A 24,325-nucleotide genomic window follows, 5' to 3' on the forward strand; every position below is an offset into this window, starting at 1 on the left:
TTGCTAACCATGAGGTTTCCCTCATGGTTTTCATCGAAAATCAAGCGATCGATTTTTGACCTTGATAATGAAGACTTTTACTATGGCATATCTTAAATCAAAATGTTTCTATCGATCTAACGCAACCCCTGAAATCATCTTTATGGGATCTTAATATGTAAAATTTCAACATTTTGGCCAGAAACCTCTTTTCATATTTTCATAAACTGCTCAATAAGTTTATTCAAAACATCTATATTACTTGGTACCATTGGATGCGCCTTGAAAGGCATTCCAAGAAAGTTTAAAGGAGTGTTTTTTTTTGTAGGGGAGTCGAGCTCCAGGTTTTATTTAAAGTCCTTAAAATGTCATACTGAGGGAAGGAAAAGACTGTTGGTGGACCCAATGTCTGATATGATGGGGAATAAGATATATAATGAACTAAGTTGGGAAAGAAATCTACTACTAATCAGGTGCGACACCTAGACCCAATACAATTATGCGAATCGTCAAAATATGGATACTGGATAAGAGCACAAAACACCAAACGAGGACATCAGTACTACGTCAAAATAGTCACCAAAATGCATTCACTGAGATTTGAACTGGGATCATCCAGATGGCATGTTGGATGCTTAACCACTTCGCCCTACCACCACGGGCAGTTTAAAGGAGTATGGGATGATCATCACACTTTATATAGTCGAATCTAGCAAAATAAGTTCATTGAATCGATTTTGATCAAATTTTGTCCAATCTGGAGCATAAGTCAAGCGGCGTTTTAATTAAATTTGTTGGCGGCTTGTTGCAGTAATATTGCCTTCCTAATCATGAGAGCAATGTCAACCTCCAAAAGAAGATTGACGAGGACCTTATTCGTGCCAGTCTTTGAATTCTCCCCTATTTCAAATTGTTCTCACGCATTTGCCTCTATATATAATATCACAGATAATTGCGCCTGCCGCTTCATTATGGTTTACTACTATAGCTACGCGGAGCAAGTAATTAAAGATGAAGGTATTGTCTTTGTTTAGGCACTCTTCTACAATCATCTATTTGTGATCCAACATATCTGCAATCACACGATCGTTTGAAAATTAGCTGAATAGCTATACAGCTTTATTCATGGATACAGCGGCGTACATGCTTTCTACTTGTACATCGTGCCTGGATGACAATGGAATCTTGCTAGGAGATGCTTCAGCCGAAAATCTCTGCTTACGTAAGATAACAATGGTGAATCTGGAATTCAATTTTTGATAATTTAAAACAACCTGAATTTGCTCTTTTGTACATAGAGTAATTCTTTTCCATATGCCATCAGCTGCAAGATTCTCTGTTCAGGATACAGACAAATACATTGGTATTTTTTGTTGAAAAGCACTCTAGGATATTGGTCAAGAGTTCTAACGCATATTTTTGACATAGATTACGCTACCTTTTTGGCAGAGGAATTCGACGCGAACACCTATGCAAATGCTATTATTGAAGAGTCAGAGTCTTCAACTGACGCGACCGATATTGGAACTGAATTATCCAAACTCACTTTCAGTATTGATATCGTAAACAAGCAGATCCAAGAACAGGTCAGTACTTTGTGGTTGGTGCAACTAAGCTAAAGAAACTTACCCTGAAGACCACCACAGGTTGTAACAAACTATGAAGCACTTTTGAGCCAAGTTACGGGCATCAAAGAACTAGAAACAGTACTGAATACTGTACAATCAAATATCAGTGGACTCAACAACTCTCTTCAGACGTAGGATACTTTTATAATATGCTGCATGTAGTTTACTAAACAATCCTAGGTTATCGCATAAAATCCGAGATCCATACCAACAACTATGTACTTATGCGACACAACTAGAAAACTTACAACTGACATGCGAACTGCTGCGAAAGCTACACCGTTTTATCTTACTCAAGCGACGTTTGGAGGCACAATTATCTACCAGTGATCGAGATATATCCACAGCGGCATTGACAATTTACGAATTAGAGACAATCATGAAGGAAACTGATTTTGATGGCATTGATATTGTCACTTGTGAGCTGGATTTTATCGAAAAATCTCGGGACAGAGTGGAGGAGGAAGCAACCGCATTATTAAAGGAAGGCATCGAATCGCAAAACCAAGCTAAAATGGCGTCTGGACTACAAGTTTTCCATAACATGAAGCAGATGGGAGATCGAGTGCAAACCATTACACAATCTATGCTCGATAGTCTGATTCAAGACATCAAAAAGGTGATTGATATGCAATCTATACAGAACGAATTAAAGCCACCAACAGCATCGAATGGGCAACAGCAGCAGATGGCTTCACCTGCCATGTCCGTCAGAGGACATTCTGGAATCAATCAAACACAGCTTGCAACTGCAGTTTGGAATCGTATGGAAACTCTCATGACGAAAATGAGTGATCAGTGCATCAAGGTGTACAGCCTGGAAAAGGTACTCGAGATCAAGAAAGATGCGCTGACACATGTCTCTTTCTTGGATGAAGTAGCCAAGGTAAACTTGAGTTCACTGATTGTGAGATACGCATTCTCAATCTAGCACATAGACACTGGATGCCAACAGCTTAGTGAGCTACTTTTGGAGAATCTTGTCTGCCAACTTTGAGCAAGAACTCAAAAATGCCACCAAAGCATCCACATTTCTGCAGTCGATTTTTGTGGGCGACTACCCGAAATTGTTGAAATTGTTGCATGATTTCTTTTCTCGAGTGGCAATACACAATGGCACACTATTATCTGATTACTCGCAAACACCAGAATATATGATTATGCTTCGAAGTTTCGGCACATTTCAGACCAGCTTCCTTACAAAATCATTGCAACGCATGTACGATGCAGTCAACTCTACATTTCCTACTTATGGCGGTTTAGCAAGGACTCCACCAGGAAGAAACAATGTATTGAATATTACTCGCATTATCGGACAGTAAGTGTGATCCTGCAAAAAGGAGGCTATTTAGATATTGACGTTGGTTATTAGCGAGTTGGAAACAGCCTCCTTTGAACCTCACTTGGCTCAAGCAGTTGCCAAGAATGCCATTAAGGCACTGAATAATTTCTGTGTCAAATGCGAGCATTTGGTGAGTATTTCTACAGGATCTTTGTCTCCTTGCTACAACATCTAACACACTCGAATAGCTCCCAACTAACGAACAGGCTATATATACCACCAACACCTCCAACTCTACTGTAGTTAATTACTTGAACATGAATATTGAAATTGCCAATATCTTGTATTACATGCATCAATCTGTTTGGAAGATTTTGGAAGAGTATCCAGAGAAAATAGTAGATATTGTCAAGAAAGGAGCAGATGTAAGCAAAGCATCAAAGTGTGAATCAAACTGATATTAACAAATGACGCAGGATTGCCAAGTGCTTATGATGAAGATTGGAAACAAACTAGTGAATGCCATCAAGAAGGACGCAGAAGGTGTTTTATTAAAGATACACAACGAGGATTTCTCTGGCAAGATACGACGCAACTTTGATCCAGAAGGAGACAGAAGCAGCTACATGAAAGAACTACAACGACATGTCCGTTATTACCATACAACAATACTTCAAAACTTTTCTTGTGGAGCTGAACCCAAGACATGGTAAGCACAGCAGAGGGAAAGGGGGGGAGGGGGAGGGGGATACTGAGCAGGTCATAACAATGAAATAGGGTCAGACAAATCAGCAAACACATCTTGTACGTGTTTATATTTCAAGCAAGCATCGTTCGTCCCTTGAGCGAAGCAGGCAAATTGAAATTAGCAGGAGATATGGCAGAATTAGAATTCACAATTAGTCAATTTATGAGTGAATATGGAGCCAGAACCGAAGAAGTGGGAGATGAATACAAAGCACTGAGAGCATTTAGACCGTTACTATTCTTGGATTCTGCTCAATTGACAGCGGCTCACCACACCTCCGGATTATCCAAATTGGTCTTGATACATCATTTGATTGTACGTTCTCAGCAACAGCAACAAACTAAAGCACTGCCACTGCCTTATACCGTCTATGATCTATCGAGACAAGAATACATGACTTGGATGGAAACACAGAATAGCGAGAAGGAAGCTGTACAGCTGGCATTGGATGCAATTACAAATGGCAGTAAGCTTAAAAAGTCGGAACTGGATGAGATTCCCGAATACAAGTTGATTATGCAAATTGCTTCAGAGGAGGATGAGGACGAAGTCAAGGATGTTGATACAAAATAAACTACGTTACAACCATATCATTTTATAGTTCAGGGGGGCTTGTGGGTTGATTCGAATAGCAGGGAGCTATCATTATTTAGTGCTAGTTCATTGGCATCCACCCAAATGTATTTTTAGAGTGTAAATAAATAAATGAGTAGCAGGAGGATAGTGTTGTATATATTCACACACAACACTTGCGCCGTCTATCTGACATGGAACGTTCTACAAATAGACAGACTCATATACAGGTTTCTTTTTTCGTTACATGTCTAAACTGTAGATTATAAATCAAACCATAAAGACATCATGGTGTAACTGTCTATGCTAATGACTATAAATGTCAACTGTAAACGTGAAATTGGAACCATTCGAATTGGCAACGACCATCTGGTGTGCAAAGCCATAGTGATGAAACAAACAAGAGTGGAATATCAATGAGGATGCTCTGTTGGTCAGAAATGAAAACTTAAGGGGGGAGAGGAGTAGGAGATTTGAGTTGAATAAAGAAGGCCACCTTCCGAACCTCCTAATCTTTTTGGACTCTCCTCGTGGTACATGAGTGATACAAAATATATATTCATCAACCAAAAAAGAAGGGCACTTTTTTTGTTGCCTACGATTGATGGATATTTAGAGTGAGAAACCCAAGACACTCAGGACACACACACACACACAAACGCACAAGAGGCATTTTGCTCTTCCTTCTTTCCTTTTACTTTCTAAAAATGTCCAGTTTTTGGGAAAAGATAAGGGGACCATTTACAGTGGCATCTGTAACCATCACCATCCTCTTCATAGCTTATACATCTCAAATTTTTGTTATATGGCCATTTCTTGGTGCTGCAAATATACACTCCATATTCATCTTGGTGCCGCTCAACTTTTTTGTCTTGATGGCATTGATTAATTATTTCCTTACCTGTAAAACAAACCCAGGATCAGTGCCTAGTCGATGGGTAATCTCGTTGTAGTTTTGGAAAAGAATCGTATGACTAATAGACGATACAGATTCCTAGACAACAGGCCTTCATCGAAGTCAAGAAATCCACACATACGCCACGATTTTGCAAGACATGCAACAATTACAAACCACCACGCACACATCACTGCTCAACATGCAATCGATGTGTGCTCAAAATGGACCACCACTGTCCTTGGGTCAACAATTGCGTTGGATTTGCAAACTACTGCCATTTTTTTCGATTTCTGATTTATGTCGATATCAGTTCCGTCTACCTGTTCATCCTCCTGAGCTGCAGGCTTGCTCAACTTGTCAGGGACATGCGTCATGTAATAAAGCGATAATGTTAATAAAACTATATAGAACGTTTCGTACTCACACCTGTTCTCTTTCTGTAGTATGATATTCGGCCCGCAGCACTAGAATCAGTATTTCTATCCATCAATTTAATCTTGGCAGTAACTGTCATGATTGCAGTTGGTATCCTTACATCGTATCATATTTACTGCATCACTACCAACACCACCACAATTGAAGGCTGGGAGAAGGGCAGATCCCTTACTATAAAAGGAATGGGAAAGATTCAAAATGTAATGTATATCACGATACACACAACAGCAGCATTGTTTTTTTTTCTAATTTGCTAGGAATTGGATATAGATTAAATGCCCCTACGATCAAGGGATCTACAGGAACGTACAGGCCGTGCTAGGCCGATGGCCTATCTTTTGGCTGATACCGGGCCAGATGTCTGGCACTGGAGTGGACTTCCCAATCACTACAAAATACATTGATGAAGACGGAGAGTCCATCATTTTGAATGACAAGCAGTTTTCGTCCTCCACTTCGCTCAACAGATCAGCTTCCATGAACTCGCAGTGGACATCGACAACAGATGCACCCGATGATGTCCATCATGAACCAATAAAAGTAGATATTACTCCACTCATGCCATTGAAAACTAAACCTAGCATCAATACGATTGGGAGTAGATCCATGCCAAACACACCAGGCTCCATCCTAACATTTGCTTCCACTGCTACAACACTGGTTGATTACCATTCTCATAAGCTAGCAACGAAATCAAGCAAACCACCCACTGAAGAATCGTTTGATTACTCGATATCACCACCACACCACCGCTAAACCATACTAACCATCTAGTACATATCTTTTTACTACTCCTAATTTATTTACATCCATATACCACATCTTGATCATTTACATGTATTATTGCCCGACTTTGACCACCCTTCTGTACATCGCTTTTTACCATTGCACCACATTAAACCACATTTTTCACTCCATCCAACTGAAATGGATTAATAATCTGTGCTTTTCAAGTTGATTCTTCAGAGTATTTATTATTAATTTGGGTTAAATATATATCAACAGCGCCAGTATACGAAAAATCACTGTATGATGGCTGTTATAAATTATTTAAAGGTCGCATAGACAATTGAACAAACGGTGATCGGATACAATCAATCAAGTAAAAGATCGCCCATAGGGAAAGGTGAGGAGACAAAGTGCTATAAATCCTGAGAGATACACAAGTCCTTACTGAAAGCTGCCACTCAAAATGCTCCAAGTAACTAGGAGTATGGTATTCTGAGGGCTTTACCGTAGCGAAGCGAAGATGCAAAACCGTAGTATTCAAGCAGCAAATTCGGCTATTCATTTCTGTTATTAATAAGCCTAACAACAACAAAATGTACCAAAATGTGCATGAATTGGCTTTACCAAAATCTATGTGTCTCCTATCCGAATTAGAAATCGCACAGGGTATAGAACTGCCCCTCCAGAAAATTTCAGCTACTGAAGACGTGATTCATACCGTGTAAGTAAAGGATATAAAGCTAAAATATAACCAAATATGACAGCTTTTGAACCTTTATTTCTTGACATGTAGACCTTTCTGAGCTATCGGAATGACGCCCAACAATTGTACTCGAGTAGCAGTAACTTCCTGACACCTTTGCTCAACTTTTTGGGGATCAGAAAAACATGGTCAAAAATCGACCAAAAACCATGAGGTACCCCTCATGGTTTTCATCAAAAATCAAACGATCGCGTTTTTCACCTTGAAAATGAAGACTCTTACTATGGTATATATTGAATCAAAATGTTTCTCTCGATCCAAAGCAACCTCTAAAACTACGTTTGTGAAACCACCATATATGAAATCTCGAGATTTTCGCCGAAAACCTCATTTCATATTTTTCAATATTGCTCAATAACTTTATTCAAAACATCTATCTTACTTGGTACCACTGGAAGCGCCTTGAAAAGTACTCTAAGAATGTATTAGGAAGCATCGGGTGATCATCACCATTTATATAATCGAATTTCGCAAAATACTTCAATTAAGTTTAGAAAAGACAAAATTTGACCAATCTTGAACAGAAACAATATTCGGAATTTGAATTAACTTGGCAGCGGGCGACTCTGCTGCTGGCTGATCCAAATGCCCTTTCTGATATTGACAATGATGATGAGTGATGATTGCGATGCTGATTAAATAAGGAACATGAATTTGAAAGGGCAATTTTTTAGTCTAAATACTTTTCTTCATTTTTCCCTATAAATGTGTCTTTTGCATTGACAATCGCTCAAAAAAGTCGCTGTAGATCTTATACAAGTCCTGTATTAACGCATGGCTAGCTTTATATCGCCACAGGAACAACATCAACGAATGGTATGACAATTCAATCATCAGAGAATGTGACACAAACGGAGAATGTGATGTACACATGCTACATAAAACTTGAACACCCTCTCCCATAGTCTAGGTAATAGCTTTCGTTTGATATCAGTGTTTAAGCAAACGGGGGATGCAAGGGGATATCTCCCCCTTTCTTGACTCTGATATGACCTTTCTTTTATTATTTTATTAATTGATTGTTTAAAATCTACTTGGCATACCAGGTTTTTATTGTCTCTGATTTGAAATGTCTTTGGCGCGAGGCCGCAGGGCGACGCCGTCATCGAGCGTAGCGAGGTAGATTGGCTAGTAGTTCAGTACTGAAGCAGTTTGTTCTCACCAAATATTAAACTGTGCGTATTCTCCGGAATTCAAACTTTGTTAATTCTCCCGAATTCAGCTTGTAGTGGATACAGGCTTAATTCGTGTTGTTGATGAAACCAAAATAGGCTTTTTTTTTGATCTACGGTAACAGATCCGAGACGTGTCTATCTAAATGCTCGCTAATATGCGTCTTCTGTATATATACATATATTGCATTAATATCGCCATCATTTGCATGTCAACCGAAGTGGCAACATGATCGTGAAATGGAGGTTTTTATGATTGTCTCCGAGCAAATTGAACCGATCGTTTTATCATATTTTAATAGCAAATTTCATTTTGATTCGGGAACATTCACATAGAATTACGACTTTTAAGCTTTATAATTCATAGAGTAACTTCTACGAATAGCAAATATTTGAGAGATAAAAAGGTCTGTTTTTTTTCTTCCCTGTAATTTCTTCATACCTTCTCTACTTAATATTATGGATACTGCCCGCATTAGACTTCCTCATCCTAGAAACCCAATTGTCAGTACCAACAATGAAATCAATAGTAGTGGTAGAAGATCGTCTGCATCCTTACAGAGATATACATTTCCTAATGTCACACCTCCATCTGTAATGCAGTCTCAACGTAGATATGTACAAAATTATCAGCAACAACAACAACAGCAACATCAGCAACAGCAATATATGCGAGCATCTCAATATGTTGGCGACCATACTGGTCTCGTCACTCCCGTAAAGCCTGTATACAAGCTTATGTGTAGACATTGCACAACTCCCGTTTGCGCTCGTGGCATGAAGGCCATCTTGCTTGCTGATACAACCATTGAATTATACAGCACAGATACTCCATCTCAATGGTACGTTGCATTTTGCAGTGATGAATGGAGATATTAACATGCTTTAAATTACCAGTATTCACGTATTGGAGAAAGATTATCTCACAAGATCGTGTCATTGCAGAATTCGAGATGTTGCATGCTTGGAATGCGGTAATGTCATTGGCTATCACGTAGTATCTCCATGTTCCCAATGCCTGGATGCCTGCAACAACGGCCACTTTTGGATGTTCCACTCAAGCGCATGTAAGCCTGCCGAGAGACACGACAAGAACAAGCAAATCATGCTGTGGAACAACTTGCCTAGAGCAGAGATGGATTTAGAATTTATGATGGGAACAAGGATTCCATACGATCAACTTTGTAGATAAAACATAGACACCCCCTCTTCATTCATACATTGACACATTTATAACAACACACACATCATATCTATTCATGTAGCATACATGCCCTTTTACAGACAGTAATAATATTCCCAACCTAATAACCTTAATATCATTGCGAACCTTCCTAATCTCCACTATTATAATTCGGGAGATAATCATTGCATTGTTTAGACAAACAGAAAAAAGTAATAAAAATTAATTCGACATTTAAGTGTTTGAATGTTCCGTTGATTACTACCAGGAATTTCGCAATTTCGGAGCAAACAAAGGGAGAAGTTGTCGATCTTACACTACATATTGGAAGATCAACAGAGGCAAGATGTTAATGTCAAAGCTTCTGCGTAACATCCCATATCAAATGTTTTCAAAATCAACGAAGAGTATTTTGCAGAATGACACCGGCTTAATAGAAATTCCAAGTGCTCGCCCACAAATACCTCTAAGATGTAGAATAAAGGATGACTGCAGCTTCCTGTATACGTAGTGCTATGACTGACACTCGAAATGCCATATCCCGTTTGAAAAAGGTGTCATTTCTGCGTTTCGCAGCAAGATGCGTATTTAGATGAGTATTATGCAACGCTTATATGTATTAGATATAAAAAATACGCGTAAAAGGCAATCTTAAGCAGATACAGTAGAGTCTAGTACCTTTGAATTATACTCAACTTCTAATCAGCCTCACAAACATCATTCTTCACAAGATAAAAGGGGGCATTTATGGATTCTGCCACTCGCCAGCCGCCGCCAGCAATATCAATTAGGGTGCCGCTCATATTATACTCTAGATTGGTTGAATTTTGATTAAAATCGATTCGATGAATCTACTTTGTCAAATCTGACTATATAAAGCGTGATGATCCTTCCATACCACCTTAAGCTCCCTTGAAGTACTTTCCAAGATGCATCTGGTGGCACTGAGTATAATAAATGATATGAATAAACTTATTGAGTAATCTTCAAAAATATGAAATGAGGTTTTAAGCCAAAATGTCAAAATTTTCCATATAAAGATCGCACAAACAAAATTTTAGGGGATGCTTTTGGTCGAGAGAAACATTTTGATATAATATAAGCCATAGTAAAAGTCTTCATTTTTGCGGTCAAAAACGCGATTGTTTGGTTTTTGGTTGATTTTTGGCGATTCCAAAATATTGAGCAAACGTGCCAGAACGCCAGTGCTAGTTGAGAACAACTGTTTGGTGCTATTCTGGCGGCCCAAAACGGCTTCTAACGCGGGGAAACACAGTTTATATGCACCCTAATTATGCTGTGTTTTGGATATTCTCGGGTTGTAAGAGGCAGTGTCAGTATACTATCTGCCCGTATATGAATTGTGTTCATTGCTGCAGAAGTGTAGCACTTTATGAAAGACATATTTACAGATACAGGCTGCTTATAAAGGTTCACGCGCCAAAGGGAAAGTCTAAACCCAAAATCATAGTGTAGATTGGTGGGATTACCAACTGTCACCACCATACTGATCTGTGCTATTGTGCGATTGATTATGCGGATACAAACTCATCTCTAGCATCAGGGCCAGGACTACATTCTTTTGATTCCCGCATCCTAATCCCTCTCATGGGATATTTTTGTTCCAGATTTTCATTCTACAATACTCATTTCTTTTCTACTCAATTCCCTCATCCTAAATGGAATTCCAGGGGTTTCCGCGAATCCATAGTATATTTTATGCAGTATTTGACATTATCAAGGGTACCGTAGTAAAACACCAAGTACCAGAAGGAAGTATTACACCACAAAATGGACCTGCTTCAGTGTCTGATTCTATCACCATCGACCCATCTACACACCATAACAGCAGTAAAACCTTGATTAATTTTGAAGCCATCAGTGAATATATTATCCCCAAGAAGCAGCTGTATAAACGCCTTGTCACGATTTGTACCAATGGATACAAGGTGATGGGCTGTCCTGTCGTTTTGCACGATCATGAACGTTATCAACACTTTCGAAATGAGTTTCGATTCAATTTATGCTTTGTGTTTGAACAAAATGCAGAAACAAGTAGTTATGAAGCTGTAGTGAGGAAGCTTTCAAGGGTGTTGGAAGGTCTCGAGGTGAGAAATTGGAACATTTAAAACGATACTAGCATCCATGCTAAAACCGTGTTGATAGCTAGAGTGTAATTTTCTATCAGAAGAGGTTGGATCAGAATCGCAAACCGTACAAAATGTCATTGAGCAATTGTTTGAAGATCTGAACAGTTATTGCGAATGCCAAATTCCTATAAGTAGGTATCATATAGAGAACAACTTACATTTAAGATGGCTGATGTGGATTTGCTGTGATAGATGAATTCAACACCATCAACTTGAAACTATTCCCAACATATCCCAATCCGCAAACTGTATACAACTACCATGTACCTGTGTGCACTGTGGATGTCAACAAGATAATGACTTCAAATTGGGACATTACAGTGCAAAAGGTAGCCAGCCTCATCAATGGTGTCAATCATGTAAAACGTATTGCAGAGCTAGCCAACGTGAAACCAGAGTGGGCTAGACAGAGCATGGAACACATGATGTACTATGGGTGTATTATTATGACAGATATCTTTCAATACTCGAATGTTTATGCTGTAAAACCTGAGATTACACGTTTATTCGACGCTAAATACGGACTTGCGCAAGAGTGTCTACGCTATATCATGCTTCCCAGTAAGTAACGGCATGTTTTTATTTATAAATCTTGGTTTCTTATACTTCTAATTTAGATGCACCAGAAATTTCGATTGAAAGGGTATACGCTCTCTATTGTGGCTTAAAGTATGGTTTAACTGTGAAAGATTGGATTGAGGAACAGCAGTTGACACTACTGCATATCGATGAAAGGTAAATTTTGTATCTATAATTAGTGTGCGTGAGCGTTGATGTATTAGAATATGGTTAGGCGCGTTATCTCATTTGGCGTGATCAAAGGGCTCATCTACCGAGTGCATAAATATCCAATTTTAACAAGCACATCACAGCAAGAAAATGAGCCATTCCGATTTCCATCAAAACAGCAATATCACCGGGTCGTGAACAAGTATACGGGTATGTCTATTCATTCAGATATTATACCATTTCTTGATGGCAAGCATCACTACGATGAGATTTGCACGGAATTAGAGTGTTCACCACAAGAGCTGGATGAACAGTTGGGTTGTACACAGCAGATGGAGGATTCAAATGCTACTACTATGAATGGTAACACTGATAATATTGTTGAAACACTGTACGAAGGCATGGCTGAAGATAAACAAAACGAGGATGGGCTTTCACAGTGGAGCGTTGAATTCATATTTAGATGATGTGGAGTACCATATGTACATATGTCCTATGAATTGTCAAATCGTCAATAAAATTCAGGGGCTCGAGGTCGTTCAAAAAAAACAGATCTCGGTAACCATAGCAACAACGAGATTATGCGTCGTGCCAATGATACACAGCAGGCATCCAGATCCAGACTTTGACTATGCTCTCCGAGCGTGAACGAGAGAACATCTGCTATATTTATAGTGGATTCAGAGCAAAATCAGCGTTGTTCTTGTCTTACATGAAACCAAATATTGAAAGAGTATTTTTAGCGTTGTCGTACAAAGATCGACGAAAAGGAAAAAAAATCAAAGACTCCAATTAATACAAAGAATCCTTCAAGTCTTTCTGTTATTTCCATTGTTTCCATTTAATTGCTCCCTGAAATTATTATTTCATGACAAAACTTGTGTTGTATTAACTTTTTTCTGACTATAACTCGAGCCCAGTTTGTTATTAATAGATTTTCTGTGGGTGCTGTTGTATATAAAATAACCTTGATTTCTTTTGCACAAAAGAATATCTTTTTTTCTTTACATCTTCAATTTCTTTCTTGTACACTTTCCTTTTCATTTAGACTTTCATTTAGACAACAACCACGACAACAACCACCTTTACAATATACACAACAAATATGATCTTTAATAAAAATATGTTGATTGCAGCTGCTGTTGCCCTTGTAGCTTCAAACGGTGCTGCCATGGCACAATCTTCCGCCGCTGCTACTACTCCCGGTGCTGCCGAACCTGTCTATGCTGTTCCCAACTCCAAGATTGCCTGGAAGGAATCTTATCCTTCTGGTGCCTCCAAGCCTGTTCCCAAGGCTGAATGGTTGGCTTTGGTCAAGGAAGACCCTCTCTTGAAGGTCTCTCCCAATGTTCTTACTGTTGGTAAATAATATACATGTGTATCTTTTTCTGATCTGCATCTAACATCAACCGATATACAGACGGTATCATCCAAAATGCTGATCCTACTGGCAAGAATACTCACTGCAACTGGACCTGGGATGGTTGTGTCAAGCCTACTGATATCGTCCACTGTACTGACAAGACTATTTGGGGAACCGTAAGTTGACTTAGATGCCAAGGTCTGGGCCAACAATGAAATGTAATGCTAACATCTTGCTTACAGAGTTTCGACGATGGACCATACGAAGTTACACGTGAACTCTTGGCCTTCTTGAAGACCCTTGATGTCAAGGTCACTTTCTTTGTTGTTGGTAAGCAAGTTATTGCCTGGCCCGAGATTCTCAAGGAAGCCTATGATCAAGGTCATGAAATCGGTATTCACACTTGGTAGGCGGCTTTTGCTCGTTTAACTGCAGAGTTGATGATTAATTTACTATATTAGGTCTCACGCTGAATTAACCACCATCTCCAACGAAATGATCATTGGTGAATTGAAGTGGACTGAAACTGCTATTAAGGAAGTACTTGGTGTTACTCCTCGTTTGATGCGTCCTGTAAGTACTACCAACATCTTTATTTTTTTGTCAAACACCACTCCTTACTAAAGCACTCTCTACATGATAGCCTCGTGGTGACCTTGATGATCGTGTCCGCTACATTGTAAGCCAACTGGGTTATACTCCTGCCATGTGGTCTGTCGATTCTCAAGATTGGAGAATTACTGCTGGTGGTCAAACTGAACCTGGTCTTTTAGCAAATGTCACTCAATGGGCCAAGACCGCTGCTTCCTTGACTCAAGGTGGCAACTCTTTGATGCATGATTTGAACAACATTACTGTTGGTGCTGCCATTAAGGCCCTGCCCATCTTGCACCCTCACGTGAAGTTAAGCCCTGTTGGTGTTTGTGCAGGCTGGAAAAACGCCTCTTATCTCGAATCCCCTGGAACTGCTGCCGCTTCTCCTTCTGCCTCTTCCGCTGCTGTGTCTCCTGCAGCCACCTCTGTTGCAAATACTGCTACCTACAATCCCACTGCAACTGCTGCCCCTGCAGCAAAGAAGGTTGCGGAGAGTGGTGCTGCTAGCTTCCAAAACCCCATTGTCTACACAACCGTTGCTGTTGCTCTCACTGCATTAATTTCCAACATGTTTTAAAATCACATCTGCTTTTTTTTTTAATTTGCTACAAGTATCTATTCCTCTTTCTTTCTATCCCATTTGTATTTTATAAATGTCCATTAAATTATAATATCATTTAATATGTAAAATATCGCATGGTCTTTCTATGGTGATTGTGTTGGATTATTCATCTATAGAACAGTGCGTTAGTACAAGTAGTTGATCATGATCATGAATCCCTCCTCGCTTTGTGAATTTGGTCTAATGTCCAGATAAGATTGGAGACGGTGTATTAATGAATGTCCATCATGTATTGTCGTATGTAATCTTCTGAGAGCACATCATCTCGACAAGCATGCCCCCCTTCTCTCGGCAGATGTCATCCCAGAGTCAAACTTCACAATGCTGTGATTTGCCGTCCAAAGAAATTCTACTTCCAATTGACGAAATCCATATCGAGTACCACTGACATAGAAGCAAAGAGGGGTTCATATACATCCAACTTACATTCTGAGAGAGTTCTGCGAATTTGTTGCTCACCAGCTCAGCATGTTTCAAGAATCTATCAGCACATCTCTGCACACAAGCAGCCTACACACATTCGCGTTGAGTAAAGACAATATTTCCATCTATGCTGATTTCCCATACTTCTCTGCCTGTCACTGCCTTGGTTGTGAAATCATTTGCACACTCTTTAAAGCAACGATCAACCGCACCAGTAAACATGTTCATGAAATCTGTCACCTAATGTAGTAGCATGAGGCCACTGAACTATGCCTCCATGGCAGCCGTCTTACTTGTTTTTGCTCAACCATGGCATTGATTTGAGCTTGTTCAGCTTGATTAAATCTTGAGGTATCCATTGTATATATATATATATATATATGTGTGTGTAGTAAGGTGAAAAATAAAAAAATATTCAAGCGAGGGTAAGGGGGTGGGCTATCATTTTCATAGCCTGAGGAGATCGAATTCACTCGCTATCTGACAACAGCGAGTAAAGTTTGAGGCATGAACGAAAGAGAGATTTCACTCATGCTGCTTGATACACACGTGCTGGAGGGTTGTCTATAAGATCATCCATTTCCCCTTCTCTCTTTTTCTTTTTTTTTTCTCTCAATTTTCTTTCTTTCCATTAGAGAAAGAGAGGGATTAACAGAAACGCAACATCATATAGAGGTAGGCCATCCTCATAATTGCCAATTAGAAGCGGGGCATCTTGAATAAAAGTATTAAGTGTTTTTCTTTCTTTTTACTAGTTGTATGAATCATAATGACCTCTTATCAACAACAGCAACAACAACAACAACAACAGCCACCCGCTGCTCCCAGTGGACCTTCTACTTCATCTACCAGTACGCGCAACTCGAAATTAGACCAAATCATTCAAGTAAGCTCGCTCATGAACACCAGCAAAACATGGACATGCATGCTGAAATTATCCACTTAGAACTTTTATACCAAGACTGCACAAATCGTTATTCAGGCACGGTGTACTCCTGGTCATGACGCACGATATGCAAAGTCCACCAACTTGAGAGGATCCACTACGACCAAAAAGATGAACAAATGGGTAAATTAGATGCTGAGGAGAGGGATAGAATAGCATTGCTCACATGTAGACACGCACAGTTTAATATAGCAACAGAGGATGTCGAATTATTACGAGAAGATTTGAAATATTGGAGAACGATGGCAGTACAATCCACAGAGGACAAGGAACCACCGCCCATGATACTCGACATTTACCTAGACACATCCAAGCTATCTCACAATCAATCGCTGGTAGTGGCAGATGATAACCTGAGATGGGGATGCGTAGAATTGAAGACTGCGGATGCGCACCGTATAGACCGTATCTTGATTGAATCATGGGAATTAACCTTAAAGTGAGTTGTGTAGTAATCAAGAGAGAAACTGGGCCTATCTAACCCACTTTTAAAGACACCCATTTCCTGAATACGCAGTGGACTTACCCAACCTATACAAACGCTCTATTGTCTTTTTTCGATCATTGCATTCGCTCACTCGATTATTACCTAGTTATGACCTCTACCGTAAATTACACAAGTCGAATGATGCAAGCAATTCATTGTCTGTAGGATATCGATTATCGACATCGTCAGGGCATAGAAGCTCAACGGAGATATCACTTGGTAAATACGGTGTGCTGTGCCAGTGCCGCCCTGTGTGTGTATTGAACCTCTTTGTCTAAATAGATACTCCCATTATCGAAAGTGATGCTCGCAAACCAACCAAGTTGTACGAATTCAACGATATTGTTACACCAATTGGGTAAATTGAGAAGATCATCCAAACATTGCCCATTATTGATAGACATCCTTTTTTCATAGAACGTTTAAATTGAATGTGAGCTATCGACGAAATTGCGACTTTAAGATTGAAGATGCCGAAAGAGATCTCAGCGCTCAATTCATTGACATGGACGAGCAATTCTTTACGCCCACCATGGCAAAATATCAACAGCAACAACAACAACAACAGCAAGGGAAACAAAAGCAAAAGCAGCAGCAGCAGCAAGATGCCGACGATTACTTTCGATCACCCACTGCTACGGCAACTACTACAGCCACTCGTCCTGTTTCCATGTTTACTCAATCTACTCAAAGAGCGTCTCTGGAGTCTAAATTGGTAAGCATCAATGCCTCGAAATGGAGGATATCAGCCGAATCATTCATGCCACATATAGGAAAATGCAATGAAGCACGCAGATGACGATTACAGGCCTTTGCCGCTTACTGCTATCTCCAAACACCCAACAGACGCTTCCATTACACCCAGACCTTTCAGTAGCAGCACTCGCAACCCGCATGCAGAGTCGCCAACGACTAGCTCTGTGGCAGGAACACCTTCCAGTCGAAGAGCATCCGCGCCGTTTGCCGTATCACCTTTCAAATCTCCATTTCTATCATCCTCACCACAAGCCGAGTCTATTTGTAAGTGCTGATCTCTCACTTTTTTTTTTTTTTTTTTTTTTTTTTTTTTACATGTTCACTGAAATCTCACTTGTATGTCTATACAGTTTCAGGCGCAGGCAGTGGTGGATCCACTCGTCATTACTCATCCACTGTATCGTCCGATAAATCTCGACCTGTCGACAGTGGATCGTTTGGTCGAAAGATTGAATTCTCGTCAAGCTTTGATAAATACAAATCGAGCCCAACCAATCGTACTACCACCGCAACAGGAGACTCTCCCTCCAGTGCAAGCATGATGCGAAGATGGTCTCGTGCCAGTGATCACAGCTCCATCAACATCAAAAGCGAGCATGACGATGACGGTGACGATGATGATGATGATTTAGCGAGATTTGTCAAATTTGTAGGCTCCAACCAGGAATTACGCTTGTTTCAAGATCAACGCAGTAACAGTGCGACTCAAATGCTGTCTTCTGCATCTGATAGCGCAAGTAGTGCTGGAGGTGGCAGTAGCATGATGATGGGTGCTTCCATGTCGAAAAAAGCAGCTCTCTCTCATTTTCAAAGCTTACGAGATACACACAATTCCCTATCAGATTCTCTTACGTCCAGCATGTTGATTAGCAATGCAAGTGCAAGTAGCGCTGGAGGAGGAACTGGAGGAGGAGCATCCACATCATCACAACAACACGACCCCGTAACTGGCATTTCACCTGTGTCGTCTACGTCTTCCACTGGTCGCTCCTATCAACCTATTATACCATCTCCATTGCACGCTGAACAAAGATCAACATCACCTGTTCATATACCGCGCAGTTTCCCGCAGCTTCGTTCCTTGACAAACCCACACAATGCGCTTAGATTAGCTAGACTGAATCCAGGTGAAGACCCTCATCATCATTCACATCAGCAACATGACGAGGACGAGGATAACAATGATGAAGAGGACGACTACCACCATGATCGACGTCGGCGCCACCAGAATAGACGAGAAGACACTTCTGCATCGTCCTCGTACGGTTCAGGCAACCATGACCTGTCTGCCTTCTCCACGTACCCACAAGATCACCACCATCAGCATCTCAGCATGCTTAGAAACACAGCAGCTGCAACAACTGGACATACAGGTGGCAGAGCTATTGGTACACCCAATCCCTACGATCGACCTGTGCTCAGAGACAGTTCAAGTAGCCGCCCACAGCAGCAGCACCAGCAGCAACAGCAGCAACAGCAGCAACAGCAGCAACAGCAGCGACCAGAGCACACAAGATCGATAGTGGGCAGCGATCGCTATCAGTTACAGAGGTCACAGCATAACATGGATAGCAGTGATAATAGCTTGATGCAGGATAATGCCAATGCTTCCAGTGGACCAAGCAGAGCTAACAACAGTTCATTGATGGATGATGATGACTCGCTTGTCTTCAAAATGAGTGAACTCGAATGCGAAGGCCCCCCGCCATCAGCACCACCGCTCTCGCCTTCCTTTACAAAGCCTACATCTTCGACACCATCCCCCAATAACAACAGCAAACAACACGATCTGTTTAGATACAAAACGAGTGGTGGCAATACAGCCCATGTGTTTAGTAATCATAGCAGCTCGTCTTCTGTGGCGACTTCACCTACCAACGCTACCAACAACCGCGTCAATGAACATTTCCTTGAATTAACGCCCACCCCTTTGTCACCACCTCTATTGCATCGTTTACAAAACATCTCCATGTCGACTGTGACGGAAGAAGAGGAAAGAAATAGTGGATTGTTGAGTGCTAGTGGATCCAGTAACAAGAGCGATTCTAATACACCCACGAGCAACCCAGCTACTATCACAAAGCCTAGTCATCTTCCATTTGATGGATGGTAAATGACAACAAGTATATATAAATATAGCATATACACACTTACATTGATAGCTACTACCTTTATATATATATATATATCCTTTATCGATTAAAAAAAAATGGAAGAGTACTAGAGAATTACACTCTCAAATTGCCTTGTATATATTACAAAAACGAGGTGCTTTATTTCTGAATAATGTTTCCTAAGCCATGCTCCTTGATATAATTAGAACCGTATTCCTGATATTCTTGCTTTGATACGAAATACTGCGTCTTGGTCTCATCTCGAGCAAACATGGCTGCACCCCGCCAAGCATCCAACACAGGATCCCTTGCTCTCTTGACTTTGATTTTTGTTTCCACAGGATAGATCGTTTTCAGTGATGAATAGAGTCTCTCGGATAATCCAGGCAATTGACTGAATCCACCTGTCAAAAAGATATTCTGCACATTCACACTCACATGGTCAGCATACATGTTACATCCTCAACTACTCGATACACACCTTCATCAAATTCTCTCTCTGGTTGATATCAAATGTCTTGACAATATCATTCACTGTTTCCACTAGACCCGCTTGATCCAGGCCAATGATGCTTGGCTGGAACAACACTTCAGGAACACGAGAACGCTCCACATTGACATGCAACTGATAGCTCTGCTCCATGTCTGTGGGATCATAAGGTGGATACACACCCCTGGACAAGAGATGCAATAATGTGTTGGTGGGTGAAGACATGCTTTCGTAAGAGTGTTCTGGCAAAAAGTCAGGGTCATGTTGCAACAATAAGCTCTCGTATTGATTCAATTCGGACATGTCTTCTTCCTCGTCATCGGATTCATCATCTCTGCTGATCTCTCTGTAAATAGCCCAATCATCGTCATCTTGACCAAAGGTGTCCTCATCATTTCCCTTTCTTCTACGCTTGCTCTTGGGATCATCGCTGGCCAAGTTGGCAATTGACTTCATACGCATTTGAGATGCGCGCGATCTACGATCTGCTAATTCAGACGCTAAACGCTTTCGTTGCTTTAATCGATCCATTACGTTTTGTCGCTTTTGTTTGATTTCAGCCACCCATTCAGCAGGATTATCACGTCGTTTTTGCTCTTCAATGCGGGCTGCTTCCTCGTCTCTCAAGCGTGCTTCTTCCTTGGCTTTCTTGGCTCGTTGACGTGCGTCGTAATTGGCCTTCATCAACTTTTGCTTGCGTTTCTCCTTCTTTTCCATCTCGTCCAGATGCTCATCTGGAATGTCTACCAATGTTGTAATAGGTGCTTCCTTTTCTTCTACTTCCTCAATACCGAGTTCCTTGTTACGAGCACGCTGAATGGCTTTATCTAGTTGCTTGATAGTGTCGTCCAAATCCGCCTCGTCCTTGAAGCCCGCTTCTTTGACTTGAGCCTGTGTGCACGCACAAATGCATTTAATACCCTTACACCACGTTGCTGTGTCTATTTCAACCTACCAGCCAATCGACCTTTTTTATGGTACCCTTTGCATTCTTCAAGTTGGTAAAAGCCTCCATTTGTTGTTCGCGGGCTACCAATTTGTCCAAACGTGATTTGGCAGCAGCCTCTCGTAATCGCCTTGAGTTCTCTTCTCTCTTGGCTGCCTGTCTCTCCAGCTCTTCCACTGATTTCTCTTCCACCACAGGAGCTGTAAAAGGGAATTGAATGATGCGATCCATTTCAGCAAATTGAGTCCTTGTCTCCAGCTTTTTTAACGTTGCTTGATAATTGGGTGAAACGAATGCGTGTTGATGGACGAGCTCCTCTGCTTGTGAATTTGTCATTTTGGTGGGGAATGTTGGATATTTGAGTTGCATTAATTTCAGCATGTATTCAGATGATTGCGTGCCACCGTACGCAATACGCTTGGTTTTTGATAGTACACCTTTGCCGCCCAAAGTAGGGATGATATGTGTTGTAGAGTTGCCAGATCCTATCACAATACCGCCGTCATCATGGGTGCCGCCGTTGGCATGGTAACTAAACAATGAATCGATACCATAAGCAACAGAAGGTACTTGATATCCTTCGAACAGGAGCTCAGTCATGCCTGCCATAGATTGTTAGTATGTATTACTATGCGATGGCTGTCAGATGGACACATTACGAGTGCGGCTGTATTGAGGTACACATGGAGGCTCTGTCAGCAAAATAGGGTGGTTTACTGTATGTGTATTGATGCCCAAAACAACGAATATGTAGTCCAAAATGTGTTCCTATCAAACTGCTGTCAGTGTCTACAACGTTGCGCGATCAAAGCTGATTTCATACCATCTTTTCAAAATCGCAGACAATGTTGCTGTCAAATGGTGAACGAGCGTTTGATTTAGCAGCAGGGTCAGCCAGCGCGTCCATGCCCACTGCTAATACACTGTGATTGAGCCGTCTATCTCTATATTTCGACACAACATTATCAAATATCACTGTACAACGACGTTAGCGACATACGCGTAATGTAACAATGGACTAGACCTACTTGCAGGCTCGTCTTCTGACGCCCAACCAGCTCTACAATGACTAGAGCCTACGCAACAATGGTGAGTGTGCTGAATTCAAACAGGGATATCAACGAAATCTACATTACCATTGTCAATCACGATGGGTGTCTTTGCGGATTGATGGCTCTTGTAGTCGGTTCTAGGGTAATAGGAAGGAGCATAGTACTCTTTATCTTCAAGTGTGTAGTATCGTGTGATACTAGCTTCAACCATGATGAGTATTTATAAAAAAAGAGAGAGAGAAAGAAAAGAGCTGTTTCAAAACAGTAGAAAAAATCCAGCATTTAAGCACTCTCAGTAGCTGTCCCAATACTGTAACGAGGCATTGGTGTATCCTGAACGCAACTGAACTAAGTTACATGCAAATAGCAATGCTCCCGTACAGAGCAAAAAACATCAAAACTGTTTCTTAATTTAATGCGTTTATTTATTTCCATCTGATGAGCTTTGGATCTAATTGACGGCCCAACTTGATGTTGAATTTGACAATCGTTTCCTGCAACATGTCTTCTGTAATGCACACGTTTTGACGCCCATTCTCCATGGTTTTGCGGTAACAGAGCAAATTCAATCTTGAAAGTGTGTCAATCACATCTTCTTCGTGGATCGAAGTCTTGTTCACAATCTCCTCAATAGTAACATCACCTCGGAAATGCAGTAAAGTTGTCATTAATGTGGATCCCCAGTATGAGTTGTAGCCTAGACTGCCCAAGGGCGACAGGGGCTTCTCTGGTGATCCAATTTTACCTTCATGTTTTGATATTTCATAGCCTATGATAGCCCGTTAGTCATATCATCGAGGTATGGTATATGACAAATGGCTTACTGAGTTCGATTAATAGTCTGCCATAACCTTTTCTTTGATGTGAGGGCAGCGTCATGATACAAGCAAGATTGTAGTTGTCATAGGACAGTTTTTCCTATCAAAACAATGTGGGTGTCCATAAATTGAGGTACATCCTCTACTTGATCTTACCTTGGAAAAGTAACCAACCATGTATTCATAGGATTTGTATTTGGGATGACGTTCGATAAGCACGTAGAATTTGAAGCCATCCGTGTCAAAATAAAGCGTCTTGACATCAAGGAATAGCTTGGCTATTAAGCACAGATTTTGACAGTATAACTATACTTGCCCAACCATCACCAATCCATGAGAAATCTCGATCCCAAAATATCCCTTATGAACGTTTTACCTTGTGCTCATGTCCATCAATTTCATATACTTTGATTGTGCCATTTGAGTAGATGCTTCTTCCTGGTGGTTTTCTCGCTTTGCATTCAGCCTATAGGTACTCGCCACACATAAATCTCACAAGAAATCACAGTATAGCCATTGAGACGCTTACCTTGTGATTGATGAGTTGTGTCTCTCTTTGCATATATCTCAAACAATTGTCACAAATGTAGAGTCTATCAATGAAGGTTCCAAAGTCCAGCGGGTAAGGCGAATAGTACCAGGCTTTCATTTCATACGAGCCGTATATAACTGTATCTACATTGACTGGAGGAACGACGGACGGATCTGAAGGTGGTGTCAGCGCTCGTTTGATCTTGGGTTCTTCCTATGAACATATATACAACGTGTAAAAAAAAAAAAAAAAAAAAAAGAGAGAGAGAGAGAGAAAGTGGCTTGTTTGATGAGATGATGGATAGATTTCGTTCTGTCATGTGGAATTACATTTTTCTCTTTTGTCAGCGATATATCAGAACCTATAACAGCATTAAGCAGTGTGTTTAGTTGGTCGAGGCGCATGAAATTGGCATGCTTTCGTGTGGTATTTACTCTGCTTTGCCCTCTTTTTCAAAGTGTTTTCATCTAATTTGAAAAGAGAAAGAAAATGGTTGATTTAGCATGACAAGAACATGATGAAACGCGCCCTGATATTGGATCATTACTGCCAGAAGATAAAACTCGTTTTCCTCTTGTCATGTTGTGTACAGACGTACACCTGAATTCGGTTTTGATGTAAAGAATTGAAAAAGAAGTGTCCCAAACCATTCATAAAGTAGACAAATTTAATCGAGCGGCTATCCAATGTAGCATTTTGTGCTTGCCATTGTTGCTTGAGTGTTGAAAGGAATGCTGCCTAAAGCCAGCATAGAGAGCAAGATGTTTGGGTGATATAGAAGCTCTCCATAGGGACGACCATGGAGAGCGCCTAGCACTGTGATCATTCCAGTGCTGGATCTGGAGCAAGGACACACCCAAGCCATCAAGGCAAAGGCATGCATCCCTTATTCATGGCTGATCATGGATTCCTG

General features: G+C 40.7%; 9 protein-coding genes across 9 annotated transcripts; 6 read left to right on the forward strand and 3 right to left on the reverse strand.

The window, feature by feature from the left end:
- Positions 1–1,293: 1,293 nt before the first annotated feature.
- Positions 1,294–4,210, forward strand: SQT1 (60S ribosomal subunit assembly or modification protein; the record flags this gene model as incomplete). The annotated part of the gene is made up of 9 exons (XM_064823642.1): positions 1,294–1,342; positions 1,408–1,565; positions 1,626–1,738; positions 1,788–2,493; positions 2,546–2,925; positions 2,980–3,079; positions 3,138–3,314; positions 3,366–3,598; positions 3,667–4,210. 9 exons carry the CDS (start codon positions 1,294–1,296, stop codon positions 4,208–4,210), a joined length of 2,460 nt encoding a protein of 819 aa, XP_064688467.1.
- A 1,263-nt stretch (positions 4,211–5,473) lies between these two features.
- Positions 5,474–6,299, forward strand: ATC70_004339 (uncharacterized protein; the record flags this gene model as incomplete). The annotated part of the gene is made up of 3 exons (XM_064823643.1): positions 5,474–5,482; positions 5,552–5,743; positions 5,814–6,299. 3 exons carry the CDS (start codon positions 5,474–5,476, stop codon positions 6,297–6,299), a joined length of 687 nt encoding a protein of 228 aa, XP_064688468.1.
- A 2,367-nt stretch (positions 6,300–8,666) lies between these two features.
- Positions 8,667–9,399, forward strand: TFC7 (C6 zinc cluster transcription factor-like protein; the record flags this gene model as incomplete). The annotated part of the gene is made up of 2 exons (XM_064823644.1): positions 8,667–9,049; positions 9,105–9,399. 2 exons carry the CDS (start codon positions 8,667–8,669, stop codon positions 9,397–9,399), a joined length of 678 nt encoding a protein of 225 aa, XP_064688469.1.
- A 1,670-nt stretch (positions 9,400–11,069) lies between these two features.
- ATC70_004341 (Succinate dehydrogenase assembly factor 3 (SDH assembly factor 3) (SDHAF3)) lies at positions 11,070–12,736 on the forward strand (the record flags this gene model as incomplete). The annotated part of the gene is made up of 5 exons (XM_064823645.1): positions 11,070–11,498; positions 11,557–11,671; positions 11,733–12,101; positions 12,158–12,275; positions 12,334–12,736. 5 exons carry the CDS (start codon positions 11,070–11,072, stop codon positions 12,734–12,736), a joined length of 1,434 nt encoding a protein of 477 aa, XP_064688470.1.
- A 638-nt stretch (positions 12,737–13,374) lies between these two features.
- Positions 13,375–14,803, forward strand: ATC70_004342 (uncharacterized protein; the record flags this gene model as incomplete). The annotated part of the gene is made up of 5 exons (XM_064823646.1): positions 13,375–13,630; positions 13,690–13,808; positions 13,875–14,038; positions 14,094–14,205; positions 14,276–14,803. The coding sequence occupies 5 exons, from the start codon at positions 13,375–13,377 to the stop codon at positions 14,801–14,803; spliced, it is 1,179 nt and encodes a 392-aa protein (XP_064688471.1).
- Positions 14,804–14,931: 128 nt separating this feature from the next.
- On the reverse strand, positions 14,932–15,630 carry VPS27_2 (Vacuolar protein-sorting-associated protein 27; the record flags this gene model as incomplete). The annotated part of the gene is made up of 4 exons (XM_064823647.1): positions 14,932–14,958; positions 15,275–15,358; positions 15,416–15,511; positions 15,565–15,630. The coding sequence occupies 4 exons, from the start codon at positions 15,628–15,630 to the stop codon at positions 14,932–14,934; spliced, it is 273 nt and encodes a 90-aa protein (XP_064688472.1).
- A 410-nt stretch (positions 15,631–16,040) lies between these two features.
- Positions 16,041–19,573, forward strand: ATC70_004344 (uncharacterized protein; the record flags this gene model as incomplete). Its single annotated transcript, XM_064823648.1, has 8 exons — positions 16,041–16,157; positions 16,218–16,340; positions 16,400–16,656; positions 16,712–16,923; positions 16,987–17,062; positions 17,122–17,419; positions 17,478–17,724; positions 17,811–19,573. The coding sequence occupies 8 exons, from the start codon at positions 16,041–16,043 to the stop codon at positions 19,571–19,573; spliced, it is 3,093 nt and encodes a 1,030-aa protein (XP_064688473.1).
- Positions 19,574–19,733: 160 nt separating this feature from the next.
- On the reverse strand, positions 19,734–22,273 carry dkf-2 (protein kinase D signaling; the record flags this gene model as incomplete). The annotated part of the gene is made up of 7 exons (XM_064823649.1): positions 19,734–19,994; positions 20,056–20,955; positions 21,020–21,612; positions 21,670–21,778; positions 21,834–21,985; positions 22,039–22,086; positions 22,147–22,273. The coding sequence occupies 7 exons, from the start codon at positions 22,271–22,273 to the stop codon at positions 19,734–19,736; spliced, it is 2,190 nt and encodes a 729-aa protein (XP_064688474.1).
- A 214-nt stretch (positions 22,274–22,487) lies between these two features.
- Positions 22,488–23,993, reverse strand: ATC70_004346 (uncharacterized protein; the record flags this gene model as incomplete). Its single annotated transcript, XM_064823650.1, has 8 exons — positions 22,488–22,831; positions 22,887–22,980; positions 23,037–23,186; positions 23,257–23,346; positions 23,410–23,625; positions 23,742–23,773; positions 23,847–23,879; positions 23,960–23,993. 8 exons carry the CDS (start codon positions 23,991–23,993, stop codon positions 22,488–22,490), a joined length of 993 nt encoding a protein of 330 aa, XP_064688475.1.
- Positions 23,994–24,325: the final 332 nt, after the last annotated feature.

The sequence above is a fragment of the Mucor velutinosus genome, assembly GCF_035048745.1.
Source record: "Mucor velutinosus strain NIH1002 chromosome Unknown tig00001540, whole genome shotgun sequence".
In the NCBI taxonomy this organism is placed as follows: domain Eukaryota; kingdom Fungi; phylum Mucoromycota; class Mucoromycetes; order Mucorales; family Mucoraceae; genus Mucor; species Mucor velutinosus.